This window comes from Chiloscyllium plagiosum, unplaced genomic scaffold (genome assembly GCF_037043375.1).
Source record: "Chiloscyllium plagiosum isolate Xiang-an unplaced genomic scaffold, Cpla_swu_hap1 HiC_scaffold_44, whole genome shotgun sequence".
In the NCBI taxonomy this organism is placed as follows: Eukaryota; Metazoa; Chordata; class Chondrichthyes; order Orectolobiformes; family Hemiscylliidae; genus Chiloscyllium; species Chiloscyllium plagiosum.
This window is the reverse complement of record NW_028270182.1, coordinates 48,504,749-48,526,709: the sequence shown is the minus strand read 5'-3', so window position 1 is coordinate 48,526,709 and position 21,961 is coordinate 48,504,749. Positions and strand designations below refer to the sequence as shown.

General features: G+C 46.0%; 1 protein-coding gene across 1 annotated transcript in view; it reads right to left on the bottom strand.

The window, feature by feature from the left end:
- LOC122546780 (histone H2A-like) overlaps nt 1-21,323 on the bottom strand; it is a 45,517-nt gene extending 24,194 nt beyond the window's left edge. The window contains exon 1 of the mRNA XM_087983001.1: nt 21,186-21,323. Within this exon, the coding sequence (XP_087839127.1) occupies nt 21,186-21,323 (138 nt within the window). The remainder of the gene's footprint in view (nt 1-21,185) is intronic.
- Between the last annotated feature and the right edge of the window lie 638 nt (nt 21,324-21,961).

Sequence of the window (21,961 nt, the reverse complement as noted above, 5' to 3'; positions counted from 1 at the left end):
CCCTCTCTCTCTTGCGTCCCTCTCTCTCCCTCTCTCTCCCTCTCTCTCTCCCCACTTTTGCTCTCGCCCCTCTCTCTCACTCTCGCCCCTCTCTCTCACCCCTTCTCTCTCGCGACCTCTCTCTCTCACACCTCTCTCTCTCATCTCCTCTCTCTCTCGCTTCCCCCTCTCTTGCCCCCCTCTCTCTCTCACCCCCTCCCTGTCTCGTCCCCCCTCTCTCATCTCCCTCTCTCTCACACCCCACCTCTCACCCCCCTCCACGCTCTCTCACCCCCTCTCTCTCCCCCTCTCTCTCCCCCTTTCTCAACCCCCCTCTCTTGCCCTCTCTCTTTCTCGCTCCGTCTCTCTCTCACCCCTCTCTCTCCCCTTCTCTCTCTCCCCCCTCTGTGTCGCCCCCTCTCTCTCTCGCCCCTTTCTCTCGCCCCCCCCTCTTGCCCACTCTATCTCTCTCTCCCCCTCTCTGTCTCTCGCCCTCGCCCTCTCTCTCCCATCTCCCTCTCGCGCCCCTCTCTCTCCCTCTCTCTCCCTCTCTCTCTCCCGCCCCTTGCTCTCGCCCCTCTCTCTCACTCTAATCCCTCTCTCTCTCACCCCCTCTCTCTTTAACCCACCTCTCTCACACCCCATCTCTCACCCCCTCCACGCTCTCTCTCACCCCCTCTCTCTCTCCCCCTTTCTCAACAAACCCTCTCTCACCCCCTCTCTCTGGCCCCCTCTCCCCCCCTCCTCTCTCTCTCTCGCCACCTCTCTCTCTCGGCCCTCTCTCTCTCACCCCGCTCTCGCCCCCTCTCTCTCTCCCCCACTCTCTTGCCCCCTCTCGCTCTTGCCTACTCTCTGTCTCGTCCCCTCTCTCTCTCTCACCCCCCTCTATCTCTCATCTCCCTCTCTCTCGCTTCCTCTTTGTCGCCCCCTCTCTGTCTCGTCGCCTCTCTCTGTCTCTCACCCACTTATATCTATCTCTCACCCCCTCTCTGTCTCTCGCTCCCTGTCTCTCTCACCTCCTCTCTGTCTCGTCCCCTCTCTCTCACCTCCCTCTCTCTCACCCCCTCTCTCACACCCCATCTCTCGCCACCCTCCATGTTCTCTCTCACCCCTTCTCTCTCCCCCCTTTCTCAACCCCCCTCTCTCGCCCCCCTCTCTCTCGCCCCATCTCCCTCTCTTGACCCCCCCTCTCTCTTGCGTCCCTCTCTCTCCCTCTCTCTCCCTCACTCTCTCCCCACTTTTGCTCTCGCCCCTCTCTCTCACTCTCGCCCCTCTCTCTCACCCCTTCTCTCTCGCGACCTCTCTCTCTCACACCTCTCTCTCTCATCTCCTCTCTCTCTCGCTTCCCCCTCTCTCGCCCCCCCTCTCTCTCTCGCCCCGTCTCTTTCTCTCCCCTCTCTCTTCCCCACCTCTCTCGCTCTCTCTCGCTCTCAATCGCTCTCTTTCTCCCTCTCTCGCGCCCCCTCTGTCTTGTCCCACCTCTCTCCCGGCCTCCCCCTCTCTCGCTCTGTCTCTTTCTCTCTATTCTCTCTCACCCCCTCTATGTCTCTCGCCCATTTCTCTATCTCTTACCTACTGTCTCTCTCGATCCATCTCTCTCTCTTGCTCTGTCTCCTTCTTTCTTTTACCCCTTCTGTCTCTCTCTCTCTCGCCCCCACTCTCTCCCTCTCATCCCCCTCCATCTCTCGCACTCTCTTTCTCCCCCCTCCTTGCCCCTCCTTCTCTCTCTTGCTCTCACGCTCTGTCTTGCCCTCACGCTCTGTCTCTCACCCCTCTCTCTTGCATACTTTCTCTCACCCTTTCTCTCTCTTCCTCCCATCTCTCTCACACACTCCTCTACTCTCTCACCTCCATCTCTCTTGAAAAACATCTCTGTCTCACCCCCTCTCTCAGCACCTCCCTCTCTCTTGCTCCCACTCTCTTTGCCCTTCATCTCTCTCTCTTTCTCCCTCTCTCGCGCCACCCCACCTCTCATCCCTCTCTCTCGCACCCCCTCTTTCTCGATCCTTTCTCTCTCTCCACCCTCTCTCTCTCTCGATCCCCTCTCTCTCTCGCTCTTTCGACCCTCTCTGTCTCATTCCACTCTTTGACCCTCTCTCTCTTACCCCCACCTCTCACCCATTGTCTCTCTCTCTCACCCCCTCAATTTCTCTCTCTCTGCCCTCTCTTTCTCTCTCTCGTCCCGTATCTCTTTCGACCCCTTTCTCTCTCTCCTTGCTACTCTCTCTCTCGGTCTTTCTCTCTCTCGCGCGCACGCTCTCTCTCTCTCTCTCTCTCTCGCTCCCGCTCTGTCTTGCTCCCTCCCTCCATCTTGCTCCCTCCCTCCCCATCTCTCTCTCGCCCCTCATCTCCTCCTGTCTCTCTCTCTCCCTAACCCTATCTCTCCCTTCCTCATCTCTCTCTCCACCTTCTCTCACTCTCGATCTCCCTCCCTCTGTGTGTGTGTCTCTCTCTCTCTCTCTCTTCCGCCCCTCCGTTTCTCTCTGGCTGAATCTCTCTCCTCCCTCCATCCCTCCCTCTCTGTCTGATACACTCTGTCTCCCTGGTTGTTCCCTTTCCCTCTGAGATGGTGCGAAAGAGTGAGTGTGCAGAGAGAGAAAGGGAGAGAAATGAGGAGAGAGAGTGGGGAGAGGAAATGGGGAGGCCAGGTTGGAGTCGGGGAGACAGAGTGAGTTAAACGGAGCTCCTGAGCTCAGGACGCGGTGCCCTCCCCTTCCCTGAGGACCAGGACTTGAGGCTGAGTCTGTCTCTCTCAAGTGCAGCTTCTCCAACACAAAGACACACAACATCGGTCACTCTGCTGCTCGGCTCGCTTTAATGAACATTTTTATTGTTTACAAATGGAAGTGATGGATACAGTCAGTGGGATGGTGCCATTTCTCACTAGCCCCTGAGTTGTGAGAAACATTGAAATGTTTCCCTGTAACCCCCCTGGGGGATAAGGATGGACAACGCAGCGCTAACCTCAGTCTGTTACCATAGCGACAGGCTGCTCCATCGCTGAAACACTGAACTGAAATGAGAAAATCGAGGATGGATTGATTAATGAAGGGTTTTGATTGATGGATGGATTTGGGTGAAGGGATCTTTCAGCACATTCTTCAGCTGCTGCCTGAACTTAGTCTGGGTCACGGCATAAATTGCGGTGTTTGTGCAGCAACTGAGGAGCTGCAGCATGAAGCCCAATTCCCCCACAAAGGGATGGAGATACACAGGGGTATCCACAATATACCACATCCGTGTCCATATAGAATACAGCATGAATGTTGACCATAACAGGATGAAATTGGCCGAGATCACAAACAGTAAAATGATGGATTTTTTTCGGTTTCTCATTTCAGTGTCAGACTGAGCGTCCCCATTGGTGTGAGTGCGGAGTCTCCTGCGGGCTCTGCTGGTCATGAAAATGTGTCTGACGGTGAGAACATTGAGCAGCAGAATCAGGAGAAATGGGACACATGGGGTTAGAATGTGGTGGAGGAACCCGATTGTGACCCAGACATTGGAGAATACAACAGCGACTGTTACGTCACAAAACCAGGGGCGGTTCCCCAGCCAATACCGAGCCGTGAGCATAAAATACCGGGAAATGTTCTTTAAACAGCCCAATACAGTCACTGCTCCAAGAACCACAGCCGCCGTTTTCTCACTGCAATATTTACTTTTCAGCTTCTGGCAACAAATGGCCACAAACCGATCAAAGGTGAAAGTGACGGTGAACCAGACAGAGCAGTCAGTGGCTGCATAAACCAGGACGGCGTGGATATTACACACAGGGACGGAGTCCTTCAGGAAATAAAACTGTTCCCGATAAACAATGGGAATGTGTCTCAGGATCAGGTCGAGGATAATGACCAGGAGATCCGCCGCTGCCATGGCCCCCAGGTAACGTCTGACACATGGAGACAATCCACAATCTTTATAAAGCAGGATGTAGATGGTCAGTACGTTAACTGTGAGGAAAGAAAACAAACCCATTATCCATCAGCCTGGGGGCAAAGCGACCCATTTGATTGGGGGCCCAGTGAAATTTTCAAATGTGTCCCTGTATTCAGGGATTTATTAAAATAACTGGAGCTGGAATAACAACTGGGAAAGCCTGAATTACTGACAAAAATGAGACATCAACTTCAAGAAACACTCCCTCCCCAAACACGCGGAGACACATCCATAAGGACAGATGGTTTCTAGAACATTCCCACACACTCGATCACTCGAGAGCAGACACAGATCACTCTTTCCCAGTTCCTCATACGGAGGGTGTAAACGTTGCTGTCCTTAAGGATTCTCTCCCAGTCTCCTGAAGACAGACGGAGTTTGGGAATTTCCGTATTTTGGTGTAAATTGTTGTCGATCCTGTATCGTGAAGAAATGGAAACGCAGGGAAAACGTATTCACCCCTTTAACTGCCTGAGGGGCCTTCTGAACCGTGTCTCCTTCTCCCTGGAACGGGATCTCTTCCCTCGGGATCTTATCATTTGTTCAATTCACTGACGTCTGGCTTTTCTCAAACAATGTCAGGGACAGAACGTTCTGGGGATTGTCAGTTATAGAATGTTAGGGACAGAATATTCCGAGGAACACTATGACTTGTCCATCACCTTTCCCACCATGTTCACTCCGCCCTCCTCTCTGACCTATCACTTCTCCCCCACCTCCATCTACCGATCACATTCCCAGCTTCCTTCCCCCCAGCCCCAGCCCTAGCCCCCTCCCATTTATCTCTCAGCCCCCAGCCCACAAGCCTCATTCCTGATTAAGGGATTATGCCCGAAACGTTCATTCCCCTGCACCTCGAATGCTGCCTGACCTGCTTTGCATTTCCAGCACCACACTCCCAGTCAGGAAACAGTCTGACACCGTCATACTTACGGGATCTGGCCTGATGGGTCATACTTCATGAAGCCCCATCACCATCCCTGGTTATATTCTGTCCCACAGGCAGGACAGATCAACCAGCGGTGGGGACACCCTGGGATACAGTGTGGGAAGGAGTTACCCTGCAATTCCCCAACATTGATTCCAGAACCCGGGAAGGCGCATGGTAACAGGACACAGATGGTCAAGGAAGTCGCCTGAGGATGGATCTCTCTTGCCCCTCATCTGCCCATCAGTGATAAATCAGTTCTCCTCCATGTTGAAAACAAATCAGTGGAAGCACTGAGGGTGATAAGGACAGAGACCGTCCTCTGTGTGTGGGACATCAATGTCCATCACCAAGTGTGTCCCCATAGGCCCACCCCTGACTAAGCAGGTAGAGACCTCACATACACAGCAGCCATACTGGGGGAAGTGATGGGGGAACCAACAAGAGGGAAACATTCTCACCAAACCCCTTGTCCCAGAGGGATCCGTCCCTGACAATATCTGTAGGAGCAGCCAGCACACAGTCCTGGTGGAGGGAAAGTCTCAGGCTCATATTGAAGACCCTGCCCACTGTGTTATGTTGCACTCCCTCCTGTGAAGTAGGACATACTTCTAAAGGACCGTGCACATGGAAGCTGGCCATCCATGAGGCACTGTGGGCTAGCAGCAGCTGCAGCATCAATGGCCTTCTCTCCATCGTAAAGTCAGAATTGGGCTGTTCACTATTGGTTCCAAAATGTTCTGCACCATTCCCAACTTCACCTGTACTGAAGCAGGCTATTCAGCCCATCTAGAGTTTTAAACAGGAACAGAATGAGGCCATTCGGCCATGGGAGGCAGTTACTCAGCAATTGGAGCATATCTTTTAATCTCTCCTACCTGTTACACAGGAAATGGAGGAAAGATACAGCCTTTCAAAGCTGCTACATAGGAATACGGAGAGGATGGGTTACTGAGTCAAGAGCAGGGATAAATTAGGGTGAAATCAGTCTCTATCAGTTTAACACAAATTAACGACTGCAGTGATACAATAACCAGTGCTGCGACCTCAACTATTTGAAAACTATATAAATGGTTTCCAGAAATGGAACAAACATGTTCGAACTAAATTTAAACTGACTCTAAGATCAAGAGAAACTGAAGTTATCAAGGGGAGGTCGAGAATCTGAAAATGGATAAGTAACAGACAACAACTTGGTAGATCGAACATAATGTGGATAACTGTGATATTGTGTTTTTCTTCAGGGAGAATAACAGGCTGTGTATTACATAGATGGTGAGGGATTACAGGACTTAGTGATACCATGTGTACTGGAGGGTTCACTCTGACCTGTCCAGACATGGGAAGTGTGGCCCCATCTCTCTGATGGTCAGCTCCCTGATGTACCCAGTGGCCCCATTGCTTTCATTACACACCGGATATTTTGATGTGGTTGGTTGATGGTGGGACTTGGTAAGCGGGAGGATGTTTGGACGCCTGTAACAACGGGACAGCCTTTATCTGAAAGGCCGTCATTCCTTTCTCTGTGTAGACCTGAGGACAATGGGTATGGCTGCCTGTTTCTGAATGAAGAGGCTGTGGCTGCTGCCAGGATAGTGGGTATTCACCAACATGATGTACTGTACATGGGCACACCGTAACGTTAATGGGGTGAGAGACGGAAGGTCCAATCACAGGAATGGGAACTAAAGACATTACCAGATCAGCTGAAATGGTTAGATATATCACATTCTCAATCCACTTCACAGAACCAGCCCAGACACCATAAACCCAGAGGAGATATCTGTTCACCGTGGAACACTGTGTAGACCAGGCCAGTGTACTGCTCAGTACAACCCAGCAATCTGGCCAGAGTGGAACACTGCACAGATCATGTCAGAGCATTTATCTTTAAACCATCTGTCGAGTATGGGAAGCTGGGATAGAGACAAAAAAAACTGCTGATGCTGGAACCCAAAGTAGACAGGCAGGAGGCTGGAAGAACACAGCAAGCCAGGCAGCATCAGGATGTGGAGATATCGACATTTCGGGAGTAGCCCTTCTGCAGGAGTCCTGAAGGTTTACATCGGAAATGTCAAATTCCATACCTCCTGATTCTGCCTGGCTTGCTGTGTTCCTCCAGCAGTGGAAGCAGTGGAGAACACACCCATGCATTGATCGATAAACCCGGATTATATATCTGTTCAGTACCGGGAGCTGTGCAGTGATCACCAATTTGTAACCAGGAGCAGTTACCCTCCCGGCATGTAGGACTGTGTACACCACCCCAGTGCATTGATTGTAAACCAGGAGCAGTTACCCTCCCAGCATGTAGGACTGTGTACACCATCCCAGAGCATTGTTCAGTAACACTGCATTAGACCCCTGCCAGTGTGGGGAAATTTGCAGCCCATGTTGGAAGTGACAGGATGTGCAGGTCGCATAAATTTCCAGCTCCAACTCTCCATTGTGATCTGACAAAGGGGTGCTGTTGGTGTGAACATCACTGCCATAGAGAGACAGAGATGGAGGGGAATCAGTTTTAACAATAACAAATGGGAAGGTTATGGGAAATAGACAGGGGGGAGACTGAGAGACAGTGTTATGGAAGGATGTGTTCCCAGGTTTCAGAATGCTGAAATGAAAACATTTTAACAGCATCGTGTAACATAAGCCAGTGTTTCCAGGAATGGTAGGTGAACTGGATATTGGTGGGAGTTCAGATGACGCAGAATTTTGGATGAGTATTTGTTCTCCAGCTTTGTATCTGGGCGTAGGGTCTTTGACTCATTGGACTAAATCTAACAATAATTTGTCTCAGTGCCAAATTCATTGACTCTGACAGAGGGATCATCCACACTAGGCCGAGCTACTTTTCTGGTGCTATCTTATCGAGCTCACATCGTTAACCACTCACCTCACCTCATGGTGTCCCTCTCATTCAATACCAGCCGATTTTCCCACACATCATGGCTGGAGGTACTCACCATCGCCCGGATACCCCTGGGTATTCCATGATCCCTGACACTTTAAAATCGTTAAAAGGCCAAGGGGCACACGGTTGAGCTTTCTCTGTTAGGAGTTCCCCTGCACAGTTTACCCCGAGCATAGCAGATAAGAGGCAATTACACCACAGTTTGTCGAAAGGGGCACGGAGGTCCTGGTGATTGGGCTAGTACAGAGGGGGACCATTCTCTTCCCAGAGGGAGCCACACCACCAGACCAACCGAGCATGGTCTGAGCTCACCACCCAGCTCTGTGCAGTATCTGCAGTCTGAAGAAATGTCCAGCAATACAGGACAAGTATCAATAATCTTCCCCGCTCTGTCAGGATAAAGGTCACCGTATTCTTTCTGCTCCCTCATACTCGCTGTATACCTGTTATAGCACTAACACCCGAACAAGGCTCATGCTCCAGCACTCTCACTGCCGCATGCAGCACCTTCCCTCTCTTCTGTCTCTGTTTCTCTCTCTCTCTCTCTGTCACCCCATCCACTTTACCTCCCCCACATCAATTGCAATGCATGGATACAACGCTGTCTACAGACTCCCTCTGAAAACCTCTCCATTTGCCATTATCCGCACCTACACCAACACTAACAGCAGGACAACCCACTCCCACCCTCACTCCCACCCTCCCTTTCTCCCATTCCAGGAGAAACATCCTGGAATATGGCAGAAAGGGCCAAGCCAGGTGGTGGAGTGCCCGATATCGATTCCCTCACCCACCTCCCCCCGCCATGTGGGGAGGACCCTAGTACGAGCCGGAGAGGACAGGGACACTTCGTGTGGAGATTCTGAAACATCCACGTCCCACCAACCGAGTAAGGAGCAATGTTCAGTGAAGGTCAATTCTCACTTTAAACCCACTGGCAGCGCCGTTTCCCCGTCACAACTTAGAAGCCGTGGCCCTAATGCCATCTCCCTTTCGAGCTGGTACAAATGGAATCCCCACGGTCTCGGTGGGCAGGAGGGTGGGCTCACAAAACATCGTCACCACCACCTCCCAGGAAGGGAGCTCCTCCTACACCTCCCCCTGTAAACAGCTCAGACACTGAAACTAATCTGTGATAGTTACTGCTCTCCCCACTTGTCCTGATATCTTCAACAATCTATGCTCATATACACCCAGGACCTTCAGCTCCTGCAGCCACTTTATAATGGTACAGCCTGTTTTATATTGTCGTTCATTGTCTTTCCTACCAAAGTGCATCACCTCACACAGCTCTGCATTGATCCCCAGCTGCGATACACCTGAACACGACACCAACGTGTGATTGTCCTGTTAGATTTTCACACTGTCCTCCATAGACTTTACAATTCTTCCAGGTGTGGTGCCATCTACAAACACTGAAATTGTCATAGTGTCACAGTCGCCATGAAACAACTGAAATCCTGCCACACTCACAAGTGTGAGCAAGTGGAATACTGATATATTCCCATGGACGGAGTCGAATAATGACGTGCTGTCAATGGAGCAACAAAAGTCCTGACACACACCAGATGGAGCAAATGAAATATTGACAAACCACAGAGCAAAAGAAAGCCGGATAGGCTCCACTTATCGATATTCATCAGGGTATAATGTGATGAAGTTGGAAGTGTGTACTATACCTTTATGAGAGGGTGAATAATGTTTTGAACTGAGAGCTTACAAGCACCTGTGATTATGAGAGGATGGCAGACCCAGAAACAATATATTGCGATAGAGCTGGAGTCGGGTAATAAGCAGTTAAGAGAAAGAGGGTCCCAGAGTTGTGCAATGTAAAATGTAAAATGTATAATTACCTCTCATGACTTTTGTAAATCTTTTTTCCTTGCACCTTAAAACATCACTCAGTTTTGAATCCCCAACTCTAGGGAAAAGACATCAGCCCTTCAGCTTCTCTCTACCCCTCATTATTTTATAAACCTCTGTAAAGTTACTCCTTAATCTCATACTCTCCAGTGATAAAAGTCCCAGCCGATCCAGCCCATCCTTATAGCCCAATCCCTCCTTTCCCAGCAACATCCAGGTTAATCGCTTCTCAATTCTCTCCAGCTTTATAATATCAAGGTCAATAATATCTGAATGAATAGTTAATGTATTTTTAAAGGGTAGGGGAGACCAAAACTCGAGAGCATAGGTTTAAGGTGAGAGGGGAAAATTTACAAGTGACCTAAGGGGCAGCGTTTTCACCCAGAGGGTGGTGCGCCAATGGAATGAGCGGGCAGAGTGACCAGACTGGACACAGTATTCCAGAAAAGGCCTCACCAATATCCTGTACAACCTCAACGTCCTAATTCCGATACTCAAAGGTCTGACCAATGAAGACAAGTGTGTTAAACGCCTTCTTAGCCAGATTACCTATATGAGATGCAAATTTTAAAGAATTATACCTGACTGCCTAGGTCTCTGTTCTACAACACTGCCAAAAGACACTGCTTTTAATTGTATAGGTCCTGCTTTTGTTTGATTTACCAAATCCAATACCTCGCATTAATCCAAACTAAACTGCATCTGCCACCCCTCAGCCCAGTGTGTGATTTTACCACCTCCTAACTCTCCCCCTTTAAAATATCCTCCCCATCTCCAGAAGGCCTGCACACTCCGGCCTTGATTTTCACAAAGACCCTGAGCTTGGTTAGCCTTGTGTGGTTAGGTTGAGGAGGGACAGATTGCAGGCACAGTCAGCGAGGAGAGGCTGGACAGTAATCACCGGCCTGGTATCATTTCATGGTTTTATGAAGAGGGCAATCACACGGGAGAGTTGGATAATACTGATCCATGTTTTGGGGCCAGAAATTAAACTCGTCCTTCGTCTCTGGTGTTCAGTAATAAGTATCTATTTGAGAATCTTCATTGGGCGGAATGTGTCTGCATTCGATTAACGAATTCATTGGAACCTCCTCACTGCCTAATGCAAAGGGAATTCAGCCAAATCCAACTGTTCCAGGATGAAATCACATTACTAGCAGCTTGTGTGAGTAGAGTATCTTCAGAAGCAGAATAACATTTTGGACAATCTCTTAGTTTTTCCTTTTGTTATGAGTTGCACTAATATCTGGACAAAGTTATTTCAACTTCAAATTGCAGTGATTTTGTTTATTAGCTGTGTGTGTGTGTGTATGTGTGTGTGCGCGCGTGTGCCAGTGTTTTTAGAAAGGGAAATATCGATTCCTTATTTGCAATACCCAAACAGTTTGCCATGCATCTTTCCACCATAGTTTGAGTAAAATTGCTGTGAATCATAACGTGCGATTTTAGCAGATTAAAGAAACTAGCCTGACTTGTTCCTAAAACTGTCTGAGACCGATATCATCGGCCATCTCACCAACCTGGTTACATTTAACATTTGTTGTGAGCAGTGGAGAAGTGGGACGAGAAAAGGAAACAGTGACCCAAAAAGCCGGGGAACTATAGACCCGTGAGCCTGATGTCAGTGGTGGGTAAGTAATTGGAGGGGATTCTGAGGGCCCGCATTTACATACATTTGGGAAGGCAAGAGCTGATCAGGGTAGTCAACGTGGCTTTCTGCATGGGAAACCATGTCTCATTAATTTTATTGAGTTTTATGAAGAGGTGACAAAGAACATTGATGAAGGCAGTTTTATAGCCATTGTCCATATGGAACTCAGCAAGGTGTTCATAACATTCCAATTGGTAGGCAGATTAGTAAGTTTCAGTCACACGGGATACAGTGGAAGCTAGTCACAATTCACTTGAAGGAAGAATGGTATTTTTCAGACTGGAGGCTTGTGAGTAGCACAGTGCTGTAAAAATCAGCACTGAGCTCACTGCATTTCATAATTTATAAAGGATTTAGATGTAGATATCGGGGCCATAGTTACGAAGTTGGTGGTGTAGTAGATTATCTCAGAATACAACAAGACCACAATTAGATGGGACAGAGGGGCAAGGAGTGACAGATGAAGTGTAATTTAGATAAATAGCAGGTTTTGCATTTTGGAAAGGCAAATCGGGGTAGAAATTATACACTTAATTGAAAGGTCCTGGGGCATGTTGTGGAACAAGGGGACCAAGGGCTGCAGGTGCATTGTTTCTTCAAAGTGGAGTCGCAGGTAGACAGAGTGGAGCTGAACACATTTGGCACATTGCTTTAATCAGTCAGAGCATTGAGTATAGGTGTTGTGGTGGGATGTTGTATCTGTACATGATGTTGGTGAGGCCACTTTAAGAATACTGCGTACAACTTGATCGTCTGCAGAAAAGATTTACACGGATGTTCCAGGACTGGAGGTTTTGAGCTTTAAGGAGAGGCTGGTTAGGTTGAGGTGTTTCCCCTGGAGTGTCAGAGGTTGAGGGGTGAGATTATAGAGATTTATAAAATCATCAGGGGCATGGATATTCTGTACAGCCACGCTTTGCTCCCCAGTCCAGAACAAGAGGGCATAGGTTGAAGGCGAGGGGGGAATGATTTAGAAGGGACCTGAAGTTAAATTTATCACACAGAGAGGGGTGTGTGTACAGAACGTGCTGTCAGAGGAAGTGTTGAAGGCAGTTACAATCACACGTTATAAAAATATCTGAAAGTGGAGGGATATTGGCCAAATGGTGGCAAATGGGACTAGATCAGATTTGATATCTGATCGGAGTTAACAAATGGGTTTTACGGTTCTGTTTCCACGCTGCATGACTCTCTGATTCTCGAAGAGGGATAACGAAAGAGTCTGAAGGTACCTTTCAAATCATAATTCTCTTCACTGGAAGTTTATCGTGCCTCTATTGTTCACATTGATTGAAGGCTGGGTTAATTACATATTTGACATAGAAGTGAGTCATGGATAATGGGACACAGACAGGAAGGTGAGGCTGAGACCACAACCTGATCAGCCACAATCTTAGTGCCTGGTGCAGAATGACCCACTCCTGTCCCTCAGTCCCATATTTCTGTGTTCCATTCAGCTCCTCACACCTACTAGACAGGAGCAGTTGGAGGCTACTTACTCCTATAACCTGTGCACAGAAACAGAGGAGACCATTCAGCTACTAAAGACTGTCACACACGGTTTGAGGTGATTTGGGAAATGCAATTGGAAAGCTCAGGCTGGGTATGAAAGAGGTCTCTCATCTCTCTTTACACAGCGTCTCCTTTCTGCAACTTATGCTTCATTTGTTATAGACCCAGATTCACTGTGAATACAGCCCCCATACCTCACCCAGAGATGGCACACAAAATCTTTTGGTCTCCCTAACTGCAACATTCAATAACAGATTATTCATGAAAATAACACCCACTAACTTTCCAATAACAGAATGGAAGAACATTAGAAACAGGGGCGGGTCTTTCACACCCCAAGCCTGCCTTGCCCTTCAATAAGATCATGACTGATCTGCTCTTGGTCTCAAAACCTCTTTCATACCCAATTCCTCATTGCCCTCAACTCTCTTACAGATCACTATCCATCTACCTGCTCTTTAAATACTTTTAGTCATCGAGCTCCCCGAACACTTTTGAAAAGAGAAACCCTGACATTCAATACCATTTGTTTGAAGAAACCACTTGCTGCTCCTATACCATGGCTTATTGACATGAACATAAGAGGTTGGCTCAAGGGTTCAGGTAAAAATGACTGGCCCTGATATCAAGGCAGTGGTTGACTTCTGCTGACATCAAGGAGCTTAACAAAACTGGACTTAATGGGAATCAGAGTAAACTCTTCAACGTTTGGAGTCAAACATGGCACAAAGGAAGATGTTCACCATCTCAGTCCTGGGTCACCTGTGTGGGAAATCCTCAGGGTAGCTTCCTCTTCACAAACATCTTCAGCTGCTTCATCAATGTCTCCCCGCCCCCACCCTCCTCATCATAGGATCAGAAGTTGGGATGGTCACTGAAGATTCCACAATGTTCAGAACATTTTGTGCCCCGTGAGCTCCTGAACTGGTCTGTGTCCGTGTGCAGCAAGACCCAGACTCCATTCAGGCTTATGCTGTTAAAGTGTCCATAACAGCACTGCCTGACACTGCACATTGCCACAGTAAAATAAGAGTTCACGCAGCACCTCACGCTGATTTCACAAAAATATGAGGAAGTCGTTCAGCACATTAACACTATTGGAGAAGAACAGGGATAGCCCATTCAGTGCCTCCAGCCTATTACTCAGGAACAGAAGGAGTCTCGTGTGATGGACCACACAGGAGCCCCTCGAAAATATTTGAAGGCGGTAGCCTAGACTCTAATATTTTCTTATTTTAAAGGAAATGTAAAGTGTCTGTTCCAGATGCAATGTGACTGGTCAAACTACTCGGTGTGAAGCAAAACACCATTTATTTAAACACGAAAGATAAAATGAAACCAAAGAAAGAGGAATCTAGAATAACTTAATACTATTGGCCAAGTTAACAAAATAATGAATCTAGGAACTATTACTAATGAAATGTTCCAATATAGGAAAATCCCATAAACACAGCCCCTGGCAAAAATGAATATTCAGACACAGATTGTCACAAGCATTTCTCCAATCCAGGAAGTAAAAGCAGTATCAAGATAAAATTCAGAGAGATTAGCAGCCAGGAGATAGTGACTGAAGCTTCCAACTTTGTGGAGACCCCAATAGTTTCTATTGTCAGTGAGAAACCAAAACCCAGATATCCTAATATGTGAGAACCGGCCACACCCATTCAGGCTGCATTAAAATTAACCCAAGGCCTTCCTCGCTGTTTACTCAAGTGGTCTTAACTAACCAGCTTGGTAACGGTCGTTCAAACCCTTTCTTAAAAGAAACCAGGACAAAATAACCTCTTAAAGCTGCAGCATCATCACACTTGTCAGAACATCGAGCTGTCAAACAGGAACCAGCGGTAACTCAATCAGCCCCTTGGTCCTGTGCAATCGGACGAGGAAGAAGCCATTCAGTCCCTTGAGTCATTTACACAGGAACAGGAGGAGGCCATTCAGCCCCTTGAATCTCTTACACAGGAATACGATGAGGCCTTTCAGCCCCTTGAGTCACTTACAAGGGCACAGGTTGCTTGTCAGACTGGAGGCTGGGTCCAGTGCTGTTTGTTATCTCTGATATGGTTGAGAATGAACAAGGCATGATTAGTAAGTTTGCAGATCGCACTAAAATATGGGGTATCATGATCAGTGAGGAATTTAATCAGAAATTGCAGCAGGATCTTAATCAGGTGGGGAAGTGGGCCAAGAAATGGCAAATGGAATTTAATATAGTTGTGTGAGGTCTTGTATTTTGAAAACTCAAATCAAGGTAGGAGTTTTATGGTGAATGGGAGGGCCTTAAGGGGTGCAGTGAGCAGAGAGACCTTGGCGTTCAGGTGCATGGTTCTCTGAGAGTGGAGGCACAGATAGACAGGGCAGTGCTAAAGGCATTTTTCGGACGGTACGGTGGCACAGTGGTTAGCACTGCTGCCTCACAGCGCCAGAGACCCGGGTTCAATTCCCGACTCAGGCGACTGACTGTGTGGAGTTTGCACATTCTCCCCGTGTCTGCGTGGGTTTCCTCCGGGTGCTCCGGTTTCCTCCCACAGTCCAAAGATGGGCGGGTCAGGTGAATTGGCCATGCTAAATTGCCCGTAGTGTTAGGTTAAAGGGGTAAATGTAGGGGTGGGTGTGGGTTGCGATTCGGCGGGTCAGTGTGGACTTGTTGGGCCGAAGGGCCTATTTCCACACTGTAATGTAATCTAATATTAAAAAAAAATCTAATCTATTTGGGACACTGGTCTTCATCAGGCAGGACATTGAGATAGAAGTTAGGAATTTATGTTGCAGTTGCACAGGACTTTGGTAAGGCCGCACTTGGAGTATTGTGTTCAGTTTTTGTCACCTTGTTTTAGGGAGGATGTTATAAAATTAGAAAGAGTGCAGAAGAAATTTACAAGACATTACCAGGACCCAATAGTCTGAGTTATAGGGAGAGGTTGGACAAGCTTTTCTACAGAGTGTAGAAGATTGAAGGAGGACCTTATAGAGCTGTATAAGATCATGAGGGGTATGGATAGCGTTAGTGCTCTCAGTCTTTTTCCAAGGTTTAGAGAATCGGGGATTAGAGGGGACCAGTTTAAGGTTGGAGGGGAAGGAATAAAAGGGAACCTGAGGAGTCTCTTCTTTACACAGCGGATGGTACGCGGGTGAGCTGCCAGCAGATGTGGTTGAAGGGGGTATATTAACAGCATTTCAAAAGCATTTGGATAAATATGTGGACTCACTTTCTTCTCTTAGAAGGATATGGGCCAACTCCAGGGAAATGGGGTTAGCGTGGATGGACATTTCCAAGGTGGAGTCGAACCCCTCTATTAATTAAAACCAAATACCCAGAAAAGCTCGCCTCAACTCGTAATCTGTTAAAATATGAGTGACGCAGATCTCCTACATTCCACTATTTGAACAAAAATTAACAAGTAAGTTTCTTTATTTTAATAGTGAACAACAACTATTCAAAAATACAAGCTCCTCTTTTCTTAACTACTTACTATCTGGCTCCAACTCTGTAAAAATATAGGGTTCCAACAACCCACATACTAAACGTTACAATCTCAAGACCACACAGTCTCCATATTTCCCGCTGTGTTCACTCTTCCAGCTGCTGATCTCCCAGGGTCATGCTTTTTTTTTACTGCAAGTAGGTTTGACATGAACATGTATCTTTGATACAGAGTGTTAGAAATGGCCAGTTAGCACTCCTGCTCTACAGCAGTTACTCTGCTGTTGGATGGCAGTGGCTCTCCCTCTGGTGTTCAAAGTGCTGGGTTTATATACTCCCCATGATACAATATTTCTCATACATTGATTGCTTTGCAGGTGTGCAAACAATAATATTCCAATTCCGTTGGTTTCTGGTATCCTGAGCTTTATTTGAACTCTTTGGTTGCATTTGAATTGCTGTCAAAACAGCAACCAAAACCCAGGTATCCATTTCCCAGTTATTGGTGACATGTGGAACAGCTTAACCTTTAGCTGGCATCTGTGGCTGTACTTTCTAGTCAGCATCATAACACCTCCCCCCGTCAGAAATAAAAGGAACCATCAGAATGAAAAGATGACTTCATTTCTTTTCCTCTAATTCTTAATCCAATTATTATGAAATACATAAGTTATTAATCTCAGTTATACCATTTATATTAATTCTGCGCACCTATATAACACTGGAATAAGTCAAATCTCATCTAAATATTTTCCTTTAAATCAGCGATAACACATCTGCTATCACATTTTAGGACCCAAAGCATGTACATTTTGTAAGTGTAAAGTCGGTAAGACAAGACTCCAATGAAATAGTCACATATTCTCGTCTTTAAATATTCCAAAAAATGCGAGAAGTTTGTCTTTGTCCACAAACATCTCCGACAATTTGATTGTCATATAAACATTAAAATATTGTCAGGCCGGTGTGAAACTCAATCATTCTTTTTTTAATAATGGAGATGTTGTATTTTATTTCTGGTGGATATTGAGTTTTTTCAACAAGTAGCCAATTGGCCAGTCAATTCCATCATCATCCTTCTGGATCAATATATCTCCGATCCCTATATCCCTCGCATCTAACACAATTTTCAAAGGGTTTCAAAATATTCGGTGTATCTAAACCTGATGCAGTGATTAAATCTGCTTTAAAATTCTCAAATGCCTCCTGGCATTTTTCGGTCCACCACAATTCTGTGATCTTGTTTCGGAAATCCAGCAGTGGTGCCAATACGCTGTTGAAGTTTGCAACATACTTCCGATAGAATCCACTCAGTTCCAAAAATTGAAGCACCTCTTTCTTCGAGGATGGTCGTGGAAATTCCTCAAAGCCCTTCGTCTTTGTGTTCCATGGGGTCAACCTTCCATGTCCGATGTAATGTCCCAAGAACGTCCCCTCTGCCTTCGTGAATTCTGTTTTCTTTAACCAAGTTTTTCTATTACTAAGTTTGCTTCTTCTATCGTTCCACATGCTCTGCCAGCTGTAACATGGGAGCTTTCAATCACTTGCTAAAGGTCACTCTATCATACAGACAAACTACACAATTTGTTCATCTGGTGACAACTTTGTTCCTGAGTCTTATATGTGGCTGGAGCATTATTCATTTACTTGACATACTTGATAACGTTTTTTTCATATCCGGTATCTTTACCAGATAGCTTAACTGACATTTTTTTTTAAATTTGAAATGAGCCACTAAACCTGGCCTTGAAGAGATTTCTTACCACTAGTGGCAATACTAGTACGTCATCCCCACGGGAAATCTTCAAAGTTTCAGAGTTTTTATCTGCTACCTGCTTCACTCTATGTCGTGCTCTTCAGATACTGTTTAGCTAACTCACCTACTCCGTCTACTCTCTCTTTCAACTCACACACATAATCCAACTGTGAGATTTCCGACTTCGGTCCTGTCAATTTATATGCAATTAATTTCAAAGGACCTCTCACTTCATGTACGAATATTAACTCAAATGAACTAAACTGAGTAGATTTATTTGGGGCATCTCTAATGGCAAACAATATAATGGGACACCTTTATTCCAATCATTCGGGTAATTATAACAGTATGCTGTTAACATGATCTTCAGTGGCTGATACTAACTCTCCAAGGCTCCCGGGGATTCAGGATCTGACGCACTTGATTTAAACTGCTGTATGCTGAACCTATCCATGACTTCCTTAAACAGCTGAGCGGTAAAATGAGAACCTTGGTCTGACTGAATCTTACTGCATAGCTCACAACGAGTAAAGACAGCTACCAACCTCTCCATCTCCCTTTTTATCTTAACACTCCGTAATGGAATTGCCTCTGCACACATCCATTATGGTCAGCAAATCTTGGTTTCCACTTCTATTTTAGAAAGGGGAGCAACACAATTAATCATAACCCACGTGAAATGTTTTTCGAATGCAGGAATTGGCAAGAAAGGTGCTCGTTCTATTTCTGCCTGTTACTTACCTACCATTTGGTATGTATGTCATGTACAAAAAAAACTACGTCCTTGTGCATTCCAGGCCACTAGAAATGCTTCTGTATCTTAGCCTGAGTCTTCCGTACACCTAGGTGACCACCTGCAATTAGTGTATGTGCGACCCATCACATTGTATACTACCAGTAGCACAATCAAGTGCACTTCGGTTTATTTCTCTTCTGCAGTAACCTATCGGGGTCACCATTTTAATTTTAGGATTCTGTCTTTAAGTTAATAACATTCGACAATATATTCTGATTCCTTCCTGTATGTGTGCATGTGTAAGTGTGTGTGTATGTGTGTGTGTATATCTGTTGTTAATCCATTAGCCTTTCTGGACTAAACACCTCTGCCTGACCCTCTACCTGTTCAGGTTTTTTTCTGCACCGTTACATCAAACAGGGTGTCAGTTCACTGAGCATCAGCCCATTTGTCTTCTTAGTTCATTTTTCCTTCCTGCTGTAACATATGACAGTGGGATCTTGTTACTATGCAATCTGGAAAAATACCTGGGTATATTTCTTTTTAACACCCCAATTCTTGAGTCTTCCGTTGGCTTCTCCACCACAAGGGGTGTCTCTCCCATCTCGCCTCCTGCTAAATCGTTCCCAAGAACAAACTGTATTCCTAGAACTGACACTCTGTTACTCACTGTCACTGTTACTTACCCAATCTTGATTTGGCATTCCATCCTGATGTTACACAAAGGAATGCTTAATTTCTGTCCCCACTCCACAGATTATCACGCTTTTGATTAATATGACAGAAAAAGTGAAAATGCTTTCATCTCTTACTATTAGCGGCCGAGAGAAAGTGAGGGCTGCAGATGCTGAAGATGAGAGTTGAATAGTGTAGTCATGGAAAAGCACAGCAAGTTGGTGGCATCCGAGGGGCAGGAGAGTTGACGTTTCAGGCATAAATCCTTCATCAGGAAAGTTGGGGTTAAGGGAGAGGAAAGGGTGCGAAGAAATAAATATGAGAGTGGGGATGGAGCTGTGTGGAAGGTAGCTTGGAAGACGATAGGTAGATGCAGGTGGGGTGTGATGGTGATCTGTCGGAGAGGACGGTGAAGTGGATAGGTGATAGGACAGTTGGAAACTTCAAACTGTACAGTATCAACGTTGACCTCACCAAATTCCAAATATCCCCTCACCAACCTCTCCCAGATCCAACCGTTCAACCTCGCACTGCCCTCTTGAACTGAACTAATTGTCCATCTTCCTTCCCAACTATCCACTCCACCCTCCCCTCCGACATATCACAACCAATCCCATCTACATATTCTTATCGCCTTCCCAGTGACCCTCCCACCAGCCCAGCCCAGTATTTATCTTTCAGCCCCATTGCCCCCTCACCACATTCCTGACGATCGGGGGTTTATGCCTGATATTTGATTGTCCTGCTTTTCAGATGATGTCTGATCTTTTGTGCTTTTCCGGCCCCACACCTTTCAACTCTCATCTCCAGCATCTGCAGCCCTCACTTTCTCTTGGCCTCTAATAGTAAGAGATGAATGTATTTTCACTCTTTCTGGCATGTTGATCACTTCTCAACTATTAGAAACTGAGCAGATCCGGTATCTCACAAAATTATAACTTCTTCTCCTTCTCCCCCTGTTCTTTCTGAGTAAACTTTATCTACAGAGGCGAATTCTTTCAGAGATCAGGCACTGCCTCCATACCGAACATCTGCCTAGGCTGTGCACTCTCCTGCAGTTCCTCGGCTCCACTTGGGGTCTCCTTTATCAATTTCACTAATGCCACCAACTTAGCCTCTTCTACCACATCTTTCCCCAAAGTGCCTTCCTTCAACGACCATCACGGCGTGTCCCAGCTTACTGCAGTGAAAACACCTTTTCACTGTGCCCTTCTTAAACCATCGGTACTGTAATATTATGTGTTGCACACACTTGTAGTGATAACACCTGAGGTCTTTCAACTCCGTTCAACACTTTGCGCTTCTTTTTTCACCGGTGGTAAACTATTGTGCGCTACTTTTCACTTTGTAGTGTGTGATATTCCCTTCTCCCAATTTCTATCCCTCACAGGATGAAAATCCTCCCAGAAGCTAATTTCATCTCATACTCTAATGCATACTTACCTGCCATTTCTGCCGCGTTTTTCGCTTCTTGAACTTTATGTTCATTTACATGAATTCTTACCATTACTGGAAATGAGTGTTTAACCTCTCCAGCGGAATAATTTCCCTTCAAGCCTCACAGGTCTTATCCATTTTTAAGTCCAGCACCTATCTATCAAAATGACCATGGTTAATTCTTTCAAGCTTAACATAAGTCTGACCTGGTTCCGTCTCTATTTTTATGAATCTCTGTCTATATGCTTCACCAATTCATAACCAATCAAAATAGCCTATTTGACATCTGCATAATCTCTTGACCCCTCATCTGATAGCGCTGCACATACCTCACCAGCTGTGCCCACCAGCGTATTCTGAACTAGCATTACCCGCAAGTTCACCGGATACGTCGTCTGCCGAGCCATTTTTTCAAATGAAATAAAAATGTTTTTGGCATTTTTCGCACCGAAATATGGCAAGGTATTAACATAGTTGCATACATCTCTACGTTCTCCCTTCATCTCCATCCTGCTAATTTAACTTTCTTGTCTAATTCCCAACTTCTGAATTTCTAATTCGTCTCTCTTTTTTTCCCTCTCTTTCTCTGTCTTCTCTCTCTGTTTCCACCTCTTTCTTTATCTTCTAACTTCAGTTGCCATATTTGCAATTTAAGTATTTTATAACTCTACTGCACTTGTCTGTTTCTCTGATACATCAAAGTGCTTGACCAACTCCATTATAATTTCAGCTTCCCTTTTGTCCCTGGTTAATCCCAATTCCAACCTATTTGCTAATTCCAAAATATGTCCTGCTTCTGTCTTTCTAAACTTTCTTGGCAAATTTGGGAACCTCTTTAGTAATGTTAAAAGCTATTTCTCTCACTTTTAATTTAACCAACCACAAGTATAAAAATTTAAACAAATTTTCCGGTTTTATTCTAAGATTTAGATCACTAATTGCAACGTGTTGGAATTTGCTGGGACATTTTTTACCCGAAATCTGCTTAAATCTGTCCAAATCCCATACGGCAAGGCCGCAAACTGTTAATACATCAATGTCGAGACCTTCTGTTAATTAAAACCACAAACCCAGAAAAGCTCACCTCACCTCGTAATCTGTTCAAACATGAGAGACAATGAACTCCCAAATTCCACTAATAAAATAT